Raw genomic sequence first — 13,903 nt, forward strand, 5'->3', positions numbered from 1 at the left:
AAAAGAATCTCTAGGTGCTAGTGAAAGGAGATCTCCAGAAAAGAAGCGTGCCTCAGGCTGAGGGGGCCACCATTCCAGAGTGAAGTAATCAGAAAACACTGAATAGAATATCTGATGCATCAGAACATCTTGGGAAGAGGGGCACCTGGGTGGTTCAGTTGGCCGAGCATCAGACTTCTGCTCAGGTCATGATCTCACATTCAACGTATTGAAGCCCCGCATCGGGCTCTGTGCTGACAGCTCAGAGCCTGGAGCCTGTTTCGGATTCTGTGTCTCCCTCTCTCTGCACCCCCCCGCCCCCCGCCAAATGACGCTCTTTCTCTCTCAAAAATAAACATTAAAAAAAAAAAAAAAGAACCTCTTGGAGGAGATTTAGGCAATTGGTGCCAATTTGGAAATGAATTGATAGTGACTATATTAAAAACTGAGCAAGTCACAAAAATCACTGTTAACCCTTGGAAGACTAAAAAGTTGTATAAGAAAAGACAAATTATCATAGTACACTAAATATTTCCATTGTGAATACAGTTTTAGAGTTATAATAATATAATCAGTGAATATTTTTCTAACCAAAAGTACAATATACATGTACATTGAGTGGATGAGGAGATAGGCAGGGTCCATGTGCTGCAGGGATGGGGAACAAAAGAGAGCTAAATCCTCATCTAACATAATGGGATATCAACATGAAATTCAATGTAAAGTAGGAATCTCTAAGTTATTTAATTATTGCCTCTAACAGAGGGAAAGGGGACAACAGAGCCAACATGGACAGCTGGTTTTCGAAGGGACAAAAGTCTTATGAAATTATTATACTTTTATTTTTTTAATTTTTTTTAACGTTTTATTTATTTTTGAGACAGGGGGAGACAGAGCATGAACAGGGGAGGGTCAGAGAGAGGGAGACACAGAATCTGAAACAGGCTTCAGGCTCCGAACTGTCAGCACAGAGCCCGACGCGGGGCTCGAACTCACGGACCGCAAGATCATGACCTGAGCCGAAGTCAGCCGCCCAACCGACTGAGCCACACAGGCGCCCCGAAATTATTATACTTTTAAACTGTAAGCATGTATAGTTTGATAAGTCCAAAACAAAAATAGAATAAATAAAACAGAATAAAAGAGTGAGAGAGTATTTTCCTCACCAGAGAGTAAAGCATGCTATTAAGCCATTGTAGTCAAATCAATTTGTTGCTGGCATGGTAAAGGATGAATAGTTAATAAAACACAAAAAAGCTAAACCCAACTAGATTCCACTATATATGGTAACTTAATTATGAAAAAGGTGATATTTGAATTCTATAGGGAAAACATAGCTTGGCACAAACCACCACTCGTCTGAAAGAAAATAAAATCATACCCCTACCTAACCACAACATATAAAAATAACCTTAAGACACCTTAAAGACTTAAATATACAATAAGGGATTTAAATTTTTAGGAAAAATAACTGTAAGTAAGGTTTTTTAAAGAAGGTAAGATTTATTTGACTTTACAAAAACAAATTGTTATGTGGGCAAAAGACACTATAACAAAATCAGTGAAGAAATAACATGTGATCTATGAATATATGTTTGAACTTGCAGGCAATTAGAGAAAAGCAAATTAATTTTTTTTAATATTTATTTATTTTTGAGAGATGGAGAGAGACAGAGAGACAGAGCATGAGCAGGAGAGGGGCAGACAGAGAGGGAGACACAGAATCGGAAGCTGGCTCCAGGCTCTGAGCTGTCAGCACAGAGCCTAATGTGGGGGTCAAACTCACAAACCATGGGATCATGACCTGAGATGAAGTTGTATGCTTAACCGACTCAGCCACCCAGGCGCCCCAAGAAAAACACATTAAAGTAGCCATATTATGAGTTTGTACATATACCAGATTAGCCATTTTCTTTAGTGAAGCCTACTTTGATGGCATTGCCAGGAGAAGGCACTGCTAGCAGAAATGTGAGTCATTATAAGAGTGTTTTTAAGAAACAATCTGCCATTACCAGATACACTTAAAATTCATGTAGCCTCAGACTCAGAAATCTCCTGCATGGATAGCTACCACATAGAAATAAAGTGCCAGTGGGTAAGAATATCAGTACAAAGATGTTTATTGTAGCATTGTTTGAAGAGGCAAAAACTGTCAACCTCTTACAGGGTTTTTTAATGGCGCCACTGATGAAAACAGCTGTTTCAATAGGTTAAACCACAAAAACTGAATCAACAGACTCAGTTCCATTTAAACACCATCTCTGACTTATCAAGAAAGCTAGTATTTCCTTTTTTACACCCTGTCTCTTGGTTTCAATCATTCACACACTTTCAAATCTCTGGACCCCATGTCAGCAAAATCCCTGGAACCCACAAAAACGGTCACATGCCCAAAGCTTTTCATCAGAAAGCAACCACTCCATTTCTGTTTTCTGCACTCACTGTTTCCCTTTAGACCATGCCTCCTTTAATAATATATTGCTTTGAGAGTCCAGGAAACTGAGTAATGATTATATGGCTAAAAAGCAGCCATATCTGGTGTAGTCCTACTCACATGTGAAAATATTGTCTTTCTCTAGAAAGGCACCACCAAATTCTCAACAGAAGAATAACTCCACTTGCTTCATGAAAGTACCACTCATTCTTACTTCCTTCTTTCTGTTCTACCACTTCCACATTTCATTCAATAAATACGTACTTTTGTCAGCGGCAACCACAATAAACATAATGTTATCACAGTTCCAACTTTTGTCTTCACCCATATTGATGTAATATATCTGAGAGTGGGAAGAAAGGCATAATTGTTTCTAAAAGATACTTACTGGAATAGTGAAATGAAAAATCTCATTAGCAATATATAAAAATGACCTATAAAAGGGTACAGTGACTCTGTCTGGGCCCACAAATAAAATTTTGCAATGAAATTTTAAAGGAAATGGTCCTTCCATTTTAACAGTCTCTAAAACTTCAGAAACCATTCAAAGAACAACTCCCCACTTGCCTTTGTCCAGTAGCCATGTATATAAAAGATAGATGCTAATATACCTACATAAGTAAGATTTTTCTCTAAGGAATACTCAGAAAGCGTAACTCTATCAAAAATATATTAGCCCATAAAATCAAGTTACTGCTATTCATATTTGGGATCTTACTGAGAAATAAGTCTCTATAAGGTTATATCATAAGTAAAGATAATAGAAAGCATCTTGAAGAGGTCACACACAAAAGAAGCCATAATTCTCTCATAATAGGGAACAATCACATTATATGTAGCCTTTGTAGGAAGAGATGTATTGAATGCACCATGAACTTGAGGATACTATGCCAAGGAGAACAAAGCCTCCACGTAAGTTGTCCTTTTGATTTAAAGTTATAATACCTTGCCCTCCCTCAATTCCATATGGCATTATATTTCAGCAACTCAAGGCTCTGAAATGAGCTCATATAATACAGACAAAATCTACCTCAATCTCATGCTTGCAAATATCCCAATTAACATCAAGTGATGTGAGCAGTGGTAAAACAACACAAGAAGCAGAGTCAGGAGTCCTGGATTCCAGGCTGGGAGCTCTCACAGGCTGACCTTGAGTAAGTCCCAGAATTCATTTTTCTTTCATGCAATGTGGTTAAATTAGATGATCTCTAAGTCTCCTGCCAGAAAGTCTACAACTTTGGGGCAGGTTGTAATCAGGACTGAGGAACTTAACAGCTTCTTCAGCCTCCAAATGCAACTGAGGGCCGCCCTTCCTCTGCCCTTCATTCCCTCATGTATCTGATCTTTCTTGCTTTACACTGCCCTTTCCTTCCTCCTACTGCCAATTCCCTGCCTTCATTCAACACTGCCCTCCATTATTCTCCAGTAATAATGGTAACATTCATTGAATACTTTCTATGCACCACACAGTTCACATTCATTTTCTCATTTAAGCCTGAAAACTACCTCATGAAATAGGGTAAATTATTTTCTCATATAGACCATGAATCTGGGTCTTAGAAAGATGGTTTTTCCTTCACTCTACCTCTGATCGCCACATTCCAGTATATACAATAAAGTAATGAAGCAATTATTAAACACCTGGTATGAAGTCCTTGGCCACAGTGACCAGAATAAAAGGATCACATGGTGAAGGGTGAATAGTTAGTAAAACACACAAAAAAGCTAAACCCAAATAGGTCCTGCTATACATAGTAACTTAATTATGAAAAAGGCGATATTCTGTAGGGAAAGCATAGCTTGGCACAAACCACCACTCATCTGAAAGAAAATAAAATCATACCCTTACTTACCACAACATATAAAAATAACCTTAAGACACATTAAAGACTTAAATATATAATAAGGGATTGAAAATTTAGGGATATAACTATAAGTAAGATTTTTTTAAGAAGGTAGATTTACTTGACTTTATAGAAACAAATTGTTATGTGGGCAAAAGATGCTCTAACAAAACCAGTGAAGAAATAACCTGTGATCTATGAAGATATACTTGAACTTGCAGAACTTGCAGGTAATTAGAGAAAAACAAATTAAAATTAAAATAGCCATATTATGAGTTTGTACATATATCAGTTTAGCAATGTCTCAGCTCACAGCTGCTCTTCATGATTCTTAAACAAATCTTTTAACTAATGCCTGAGGTTAAAGTGGGGCTGTGAAAGCTGCTTGGGGAATGGGATGATTTCTTCCCTCCTACAGTAACCTGCATAGATCATGGTTGTGCTTCAGCTGTAGCAGAAGTTTGGGTGTGATGTGTCTACTTTGACCAAGGACAAGATCCCCATACTCACAGAAGCTAATATTCAACAGGTTAGGAACCAGAGAAAAACACTTTGGTCACCAAGACTTTGTTCCCTTTTTAATCAATTGACTATAAACTGCTCCAATTTTTCTATGCATATATTTTAGACTCACTAAGATGTTATGAAAGTTAAGGGGAACTATCAGATGCATCACGTTGTTGCAAAGAAAAGCTTTGTGGGCTTGAGCACATTATCCTCTCTAAGCATCAATTTCCTGATTTATAAAATGAAAAAAGTACCTATTTTCAAAGAGTTTTATGCACATTAAATAAAATAACTTCTATCACCTCTTAGCTGTTAGAATGGCTATCACCAAAAAGTCAAGAAATAGCAAGTGCTGGTAAAGATGTGGAGGAAAAGGAACCCTTGTGCACTGTTGGTGGGAATGTAAATTGGTGCAGCCACTGTGGAAAACAATAGGGAGGATCCTCAAAACTTTAAAAAAAGAAGTACCATAGGATGCAGTAATTCCACCTCTGGGTGTGCGTTTGAAGAAAACAAAAATACTCATTCAAAAAGATATACACCCCCCCCCCACTTATTGCAGCATTATTTACAATAGTCAAGACATGGAAACAACCTAAGTGTCTGTTGAAGGATGACTCAATAACTAGAGTGTGGAATGTATGTGCGCACATGCGTGTGTGTGTGCACACTCGCGCACAATGGAAAATTATTCAGCCATAAAAAGGAATGAAATCTTGGTGGGAACTTATTCCTTTCTTGCTCCAGCCATCTTGGCAGCTGCTCTTGGTTGGGTCCATCCCGCACCTAAGGCAGGAAGATGGTGGCCGCTAGGAAGACAAAAAAGTCACTGGAGTTGATCAACTCTAGGCAGCCACTCATTACAAAAAGTGGAAAGCACATGCTGGGATTCAAGCAGACTCTGAAAATGATCAGACATGGCAAAGTGAAACTGGTCATCCTTGCCAACTACTGCCCATCCTTGAGGAAATTTGAAATAGAATACTATGCCATGTTGGCCAAAACTAGTGTCCATCACTACAGGGGCAATAACACTGAATCGGGCACAGCACGTGGGAAATACTACAGAGTGTGCACTCCAGCTATCACTGATCCATATGATTCTGATATCTCATTAGAAGCATGTCATAACTGACTGGTGAAAAGTAAATCATGCAAAAATTTTTTTTAATAAAACTAGCCAGAGCTTGTTTAAAAAAAAAAGTGGGGCACCTGGGTGGCTCAGTGGGTTGAGCGTCCGACTTCGGCTCAGGTCATGATCTCACGGTTTGTGAGTTCGGGCCCGCATTGGGCTCTGTGCTGACAGCTCAGAGCCTGGAGCCTGCTTCAGATTCTATGTCTCCCTCTCTCTCTGCCCCTCCCCCACTTGTGCTTTGTCTCTCTCTATCAAAAATAAATAAAATGTAAAAAAAAAAAAAAGAAGAGACAGAAAGACAGATACCATATGTTTTCACTCTTATGTGGATCCTGAGAAACTTAACAGAAACCCATGGAGGAGGGGAAGAAAAAAAAAAAAGAGGTTAGAGTGGGAGAGAGCCAAAGCATAAGAGACTCTTAAAAACTGAGAACAAACTGAGGGTTGATGGGGGGTGGGAGGGAGGGAAGGGTGGGTGGTGGGTATTGAGGAGGGCACCTTTTGGGATGAGCACTGGGTGTTGTATGGAAACCAATTTGACAATAAATTTCATATATTGAAAAAAAAAGAAGAAAACAAAAAAAAAGAGAAAAGAAAGAAAAAGAAAAGGAATGAAATCCTGCCATTTACAACAACATGGATAGATCTTGACGGCATTATGCTAAGTGAAGTAAGTTAGACAGAAAAAGACAAATATTGTATAAGCTCACTTATATGTGGAATCTGAAAAAAAATTAAAAAACTGAGCTCATAGATATAGGGAACAGATTGGTGGTTGTCACAGGTGGGAGGAAGGGATGGAGAACAGGTGAAGAAGGACAAAAGGTACAAATTTCCAGTTATAAAATACATAAGCCACAGGATGTAGTGTGTAGTGTGCTTACTATAGTTAATAATACTGCATTGCATACTCGAAAGTTGTTAATAGATTTTAAAAGTTCTCATCACAAGAAAAAACATTTTTTGTAACTATGTATGGTGACAGATGTTAACTACACTGACTATGCTGATCATTTTTCAATATATCCGAATATTGAAACATTATGTTGTACACCTCAACATAGCATAATCTTATAGGCCAATTATACCTCAATAAAAAATAATAACTTATGGAAATGCTTGAAATGGTAAGAATTTGGTACCAATAAAATCAGTGAATATTAGATAGTAAATAGTAGATAGTAGATAGTAAAGGATAGTATGTAACGATATGCATATATATGTATATGTATACACACATAAGCAAACATAGATGATGTTCAGACACACAGGAGTGAACATACCAAATCTGATGCCTACTATAAGCTTCATGGAAATTCTTTAAAAAATTTTGTAATCTCTATGTATTCTTGAGAGAGAGAGAGAGAGAGAGAGAGAGAGAGAGGGACAGAGAGAGAGGGAGACACAGAATCTGAAGCAGGCTCCAGGCTCTGAGCTGTCAGCCCAGAGCGGGGCACGGGGCTCGAACTCAGACACCATGAGATTATGAGCTGACCCTAAGTCAGTCGCTTAACTGACTGAGCCATCCAGGGGCTAAGCCTCATGGAAATTCTTTAGACCTTGGAATATGCGCAGCTATCATAATACCAACACAATCACAAAAAAATGCCATCCTTCTCTCTTTACAGTAAGTTTGAAAAAATCTGGTGAAACAATGTATGCAGAAAGCAGCAGAGGCAGATGCCCTGGGCTCTTTCTTCATGTTCACCACAAAGGGCTCTGGCGCCACCGTGTGGCCACATAGCACAACAGCCCACCACTGAATCAACTCTGCAGAAGCTGTGAAGTCTGGACTTTCCAAAGGCCCCCTTTCCACACTGAGAAGATGAATATGGTTTCCTTGGTAAGAACCCTATCCCGCCTCAGACGGAAACAGTGCATAAAGTTCGCTTTAATTGTCCACCAACCTATTTCTGTGTTTTGTGTTGAATTACCCCAACTGACCACTCTCCCTGTGAAGTTCATGATGTTCTTAAGGATTCTGTAGCTGCCCTTATCAGGAGAGATAAGCATGTTGCATGATGGACTAGAACATGATCAGGAAAGAGCTATAATAGAGGTGTGTAGACAAAAATGAGGGCGTTGGGGGAGGCTAACTTGAATACAAAAGCAGAACTAAAGACAGGCTGACAGCAAGGGCTGAGTGGGAGAATTCAACTCAAATTTTTTTTTTTTTTTTTTTTTTTTTTTGAGCTGCAGTTACTATGAGTCATGCTCTCTGCTCAGGGCTAGAGATATGAAAAAAGCTAACACTTTAACAAGCTCACTGAGGAACGAGAAATCTTCAGGAAGTCCTAAGGAATCAAAACCAATACACTTAGAAAACCTCTGGTTAACCCAAGGAAGCAGTGCTTTGGGGGAAGAACCCTACCAAGTTTATAAAGCTAATTTCTAGACATAAACATGTTGCTAGACAAGAGTAAACTTCAATCTATATATGCCACTTCTGGTTTTGGAGAGAAAACAAAATCTTTCTTTTTCCCCATGAAAAAACTTTCACTCTTCAGAGGCCAAGTTCAAAAAACATCCACTTCTCCACTATATTTTCCATAACAAAATAAATGCCAAATCATTGCTCCATCACTTCCATGAATTTTAGGCACCTCTGTCTGTATTTTATTGCCCAGTTCTTGGTTCTAAGTGCTTCTGCAATTTTTTCACTAGTGAACTCAGTTATTCATATATCTTATCACCCAATTTTACTCAAAGGGCATACATTCTGAAGACAAAGAACAACTCATCAATTTTTGCAGTTTTTTTTTTTTTTACTTATTTAGAGAGAGAGAGAGCATGTGATCAGGGGAGGGGCAGAGAGAGAGAGAGGAGACAGAGAATTCCAAGTAGGCTCAGCACTGTCAGTGCAGAGCCCCACACGGGGCTTGATCCCATGAACTGTGAGATCACGACCTGAGCTGAAGTCAAGAGTTGGATGCTTAACTGGCTAAGCCACCCAGGCGCCTCATCAATTTTTGCAGTTTCAGAGTCGTACCCTCCATCCTGTTCAGCTGGTCTTGACTCCCATCAGACCAAGGCTCACTCACTGTCCTTCACCCCTCCCCACAAGACTGTGGGCATCTCACATTTCTCTTCTTTCTCCTAATCTCTGAGAAAAAGGGGGCCTCTGCTTCTGCCCAAAGATAATTTTTCTGCCATGTTCTGCTTCTCCTCTCTGTTCACTTTTCTCCAGTACCTAATTCCATCAACTAATCTCTTTTTTTCATAGATCTTCAATCTCTCTCTACATGCAGCTCTCTTCTTCTCATCCTATAAGAAGAATCTCATCTCTCTCAGCCTGGAAAGAATGTTCTCTAGCTGCTGCTCCAGCTCTCCTTCCTTTTGTATCCAACCTATCAGGGTCTGTTCCCCACTTCTCCATTGTTGCACTCAGTATGGCTTCCTCCCTCAATGTTTGCATCCAGTTAACTGAGTCATCTCAAAGGTTGAATCCAACAGTCTTTTTTACTTCTTACCTTATTTGACCTTTTCATAGCACTTCACACTGTCGACCACTTGCTCCTTAAATTCTCCCCAAGAAGAAGCAATTTATCAGCTCTTTGTGATATACTGTGTTCTTTACTAAGCCTGAGAAATCAAATGAAAAGAAATGGCCCCTGCCTCTGAACAGTTGACAGTTTAGCAGAGAACACTGAGTACAAAGAAAGGAAAGTGCAGAAGTCTCTGAGTCTTCTGGTTCTCCTACTGAACTTTTCCATGTTCCCCTTTCCCTACAACAAAGGTCTCTTCAATTTTTTTATCATATACCCTATCTATGTATACATCCCTAATATACTTATAAATATAAGCACATATATACAATCATAGGCTAAAATCTGAACATAATAAGGTAAGATTTGTCACTATCTATGCTAGATATAAATCCACATTTCAAATGGTCTCTGGATGGCTTTCCCAAAAATTACTTTGTAATGAAACTGACAAAGAGGTTTAACTTGAAGTAAGAAAAAATGCCAGCTCAAGGATATTTATACACTGTTGGTGGGAATTTTAACCGGTACAGCTGCTATAAAAAAGAAAAAGAAAAAAAAACAGTATGGCAAGTTCCTAAACAAATTAAAAATAGAACTACCATATCATCCAGCAAGCCCACTTCTGGATATATACATATATATATATATATATATATATATATATATATACACACACACATTTATATACATATATATGTGTGTGTATATATATATATATGAAGGAAATAAAATCACTATATTGAAGAGATCTCTTGAATAGATGCATTTGATATATTATATTATGCATTTGATATATATACTCAAATGCAAACACATACACACACACTGGAATATTGTTCAGACACAAAAAAGAAGAAAATTCTGCCATTTGTGACAACATATATGAAACTTGAGCACATTATGCTAAGTGAAATAAGGAAGAGAAAGACAAACACAGAGAAAGATATCACTTACATGTGGAGAGAACAGACTGGTGGATTCCAGAAGCCAGGGCAGGGGTGGGGAGGTGTGGAATGGGCGAAAGTGGTGAAAATACAAACTTCCAGTTATAAGGTGAGTAAGTCCTGGTGATGGAATGTATAGCATGGTGACTATACTTAACAATACTGCATTGTATATTTGAAAATTGCTAAGACAGTAGTGCTTAAAAGTCCTCACCACGAAAAGAAAATTGTTAACAATGTGAGGTCATGAATTTGTTAACTAACCACGTTACATGTCAATTATATCTCAGTGAAGCTGACAGAAAATAAAAACAAAAGACAGCAGCAATAAAACATGCCAGTTCTTTCACCTTCTTTTTGTTGGCTTATGCTTTCATTATAGATATTTATCTTCAAACTGCAATTTCTTTGCAAGAGTCTTTTAAATGACTGTTGAAGTTGACTTATAGAATTCAGCATAATGATAGACACACACACACACACACACACTGCACTTAATGAGTATTTATTAACAAAGTAATATGCATTAGGGCTTTGGTATTTTCTGTGCTAAGAAAAAAATATGTTTTGGGTCCTTAGGAAGACTTTAGAAACCCAAGGTGCTGAAACTGGAAAAGCTGCTAAGAAAGGGCTCTGGGTCACTTTGCATAAATACTCCTCTCTCGGGAATATAAATAACATGTCATATAGATTTGCCTTCTTGGTACCCCCAGTATTGCTTTTCAGTTATGGCATCTGGCAATTTTTTTAATTAAAAGGAAAAATTAATTCTATGGTAGCAAGGAGCTTCATAGTGGAACCAAGCTGTGTTCCCACTGAGTATTCGCCACGTCCAGCTTTACCTGGCAAGCCAGCAGGAAGACCATGTAAGAGATCCTCCACACAAGGATGCTCATGGTCAAGACATATAAGGGCTTGCTTTGGTACTAACACCCTCCAGTGTAAGACTAAGCTGTGAGTAACAAGTTTACCCTGAACTTTCAAACAGGCTTCAGAATGAGGAAGACATTAAGCCCAATGAAGGAAGAAATCAAAGTTCCCAAGCTTGGTATGAACACAAGGATCAGAGTTGGAGGTGAATGGAGAATGTGGCAGAGACTTCTAGCTGTTCGCCAAAATTTGCTACCCATTTCCACACTAACAGACCTTAAAAGCTGGCCACTGGGCCAGAGACTACATTTCTCTGCCTACCTTGACACATGACTAAATTATCAGCAATAGAATGTGAGAGAAAGTGCAATTTCTGCCTCGATAATTGCTTTGGACTTGTACTCTCTCCTTTTCCTGCCAGCTAGACCATGGATCTGCCTACGCCACACTTCAACCATGATGCCGAGAACAGTGCCCTAGGAGACATCAGAGCTGCCAGATGGAAGGGGTCAGTATGGTGTGCCTAAATGACGTCATGGAGCAGAACAACCTCACCAACATGGAATACCTGCTGCAGGACTATTACAGGACAGTGAAACCACTTGTTTAAATGCCCTATTTGGTCTTCTTTGTCAGAGTAGCTTAGCCAACACTCTAACGGATACCGAGGGGAAACTGAATGGATTATTGGATGATTTCTGTTAACTGTTACTCTCTTGAATCCACCCTCCCCCCACCCCAACCAAGTACAGCCTGACTGCGTACAGCCAATACAGTACTTTGGCTGCGTATTTGTGGTTATAGAGGTAGTGTTAAACAAGAGAACTGGCATCAAGCAGACTTTGGCTGAAGTCCCAGCTTGACCTCTAAAAACTATACAACTTTGATTGAGTTACTTGAACTTTCCAAGCTTCAGTTCACCTGTAAACAGAGGATTATAGCAATACAGTGGGGATACTGAGAGAACCAAACACAGTCCTGGGAAAGAGTAGGAATTTCAGAACTGATAGTGTCCTTTCTTCTGAAAGCTCAAATCCAGGAATCAGTAGGCATGGTTCTTTATGCCAAGGACTTTTTATAAGCCAGAGTCCATTACAAGAGACTTTAGGTCTAACTCTACCAATCAGCCTTCTTGAACTATCTATTGAACCAGCTCCCCCTATCCAACACTCTCCAGCTCCCCATTTCCTGCAACCCAAAACAGGTAAGGCTGTAATTTCTGTGACAATGACAACTCTGGACCTACATGTTCCTGTAGTAGAAAACAAGAAGGATACAGACTAAGGAAGGTGGGTAAGAGTGTGTCCTGTTTGAAAGAAATAAGTAACAATGGATATGTGCCACAGTTTTTCTCTAAATCATGTCTAGACATTCATAGGTTCCATATTTATATGCCCAATACAACTTTTCTGAGACCAAGGACTAAAATCACCTTCCACAAACATTTACAATGAGTCTATTCCATCAATCCCTATGTTACAAGAGATACAAGGATTAAAGTTGGCAAGGTCTCTACTTGCTTAAAGTTCACATTTTAATGAGGATAACAGAAACACATATAAAAATATTTAATATAGACAGACTCTAAAAAGTGCTATATCAAACAAGCTAGGGTATGGGCTTAGCTACTATAACAAAGAGGACCAAGATGGAATGGTTTAAGCAAGAGTGTATTTCACTATCACAAAACGTCTGATATACACATGTGGTGAAAGGAGAAATTGCCTAGTTTAAGTAATATTATGGAAATTGTGAAATCTATCCCCTTGGTCCTAGTGCTTCTTTTTCTTCTAAGATACAACCCTTTTACAGCTCCCCAGTGTAAATCTTCAAGTTACTGACATTTCACTCCCTATACTAGAACATATTTTCAAAAAAAGCACTGAAATATTTATTTATAGTAGGATGTAAATAACTGGTGAGGCTTAATATGGTACCATTTCCAGGGACTTTAGCCCTTTGATGAATTACAACAGATACAAAGACAATAGGGGTGCCTGGGTGGCTCAGTCGGCTAAGCATCTGACTCTTGATGTCAGCTCAGGTCATAATCTCTTGGTTGGTGGGATTGAGCCCTGCGTCAGATTCTCAGGCTCTACACAATGGTGTGAAGCCTGCTTGGGATTCTCTCTCTCTCTCTCTCTCTCTCTCTCTCTCAAAATAATTTTTTTAAAAAAGATCCAAAGAGAATAGAATATATTTTGTCATGGAATTCTGAGCATCATTAAGCAGTATTTGGGCAGAGATAGATCTGTGAGCACCAAAATAAACCAGCTATTCTTAAAATCTACCCAGAACAGATGTTGAATCTTAACAGTGTTGGTAAAAGAACAATAAATTGGGTTGGGATAGATTACGTGGAAGAATTTTTTAATCCCAAGCCCAACAGTAGAACTTCTGTCTACTCCCAACCACCTTCACATACAGACTTGGGGACAAACTAATCACACACAGTACTTTGATCATTAACAGGAAATCTTGAGAGAGTGACTAGAATTTATCATAGAAGGGTAGCAGAATTAGAAAATTAGGCCAGTAGACCTTTACCATGTGTGCATTAAAATTATCATTTTGACAAAATATTTCTTCATGAATTTCAGGTAATTTTTTCCTTGTCTTAAGATATATCTGATCATTCTTAGTAAGTAGACTTGGGAATATGCTGATCATAATTTGAATTACTGTGCCCTTAGGAGTTAGTT

General features: G+C 38.7%; 1 protein-coding gene across 1 annotated transcript; it reads left to right on the forward strand.

The window, feature by feature from the left end:
* The first annotated feature begins 5,134 nt into the window (after nt 1-5,134).
* Nucleotides 5,135-5,923, forward strand: LOC122486441 (60S ribosomal protein L30-like). Its single transcript, XM_043585849.1, has one exon. It carries the CDS (start codon nt 5,564-5,566, stop codon nt 5,897-5,899), a length of 336 nt encoding a protein of 111 aa, XP_043441784.1. The 5' UTR covers nt 5,135-5,563; the 3' UTR covers nt 5,900-5,923.
* The last annotated feature ends 7,980 nt before the right edge of the window (nt 5,924-13,903 follow it).

The sequence above is a fragment of the Prionailurus bengalensis genome, chromosome A2 (genome assembly GCF_016509475.1).
Source record: "Prionailurus bengalensis isolate Pbe53 chromosome A2, Fcat_Pben_1.1_paternal_pri, whole genome shotgun sequence".
Taxonomy (NCBI): Eukaryota; Metazoa; Chordata; class Mammalia; order Carnivora; family Felidae; genus Prionailurus; species Prionailurus bengalensis.

What these genes read in the sequence shown, in the direction of transcription:
- LOC122486441 (XM_043585849.1), top strand. Translation starts at nt 5,564, where the DNA reads ATGGTGGCCGCTAGGAAGACAAAAAAGTCACTGGAGTTGATCAACTCT.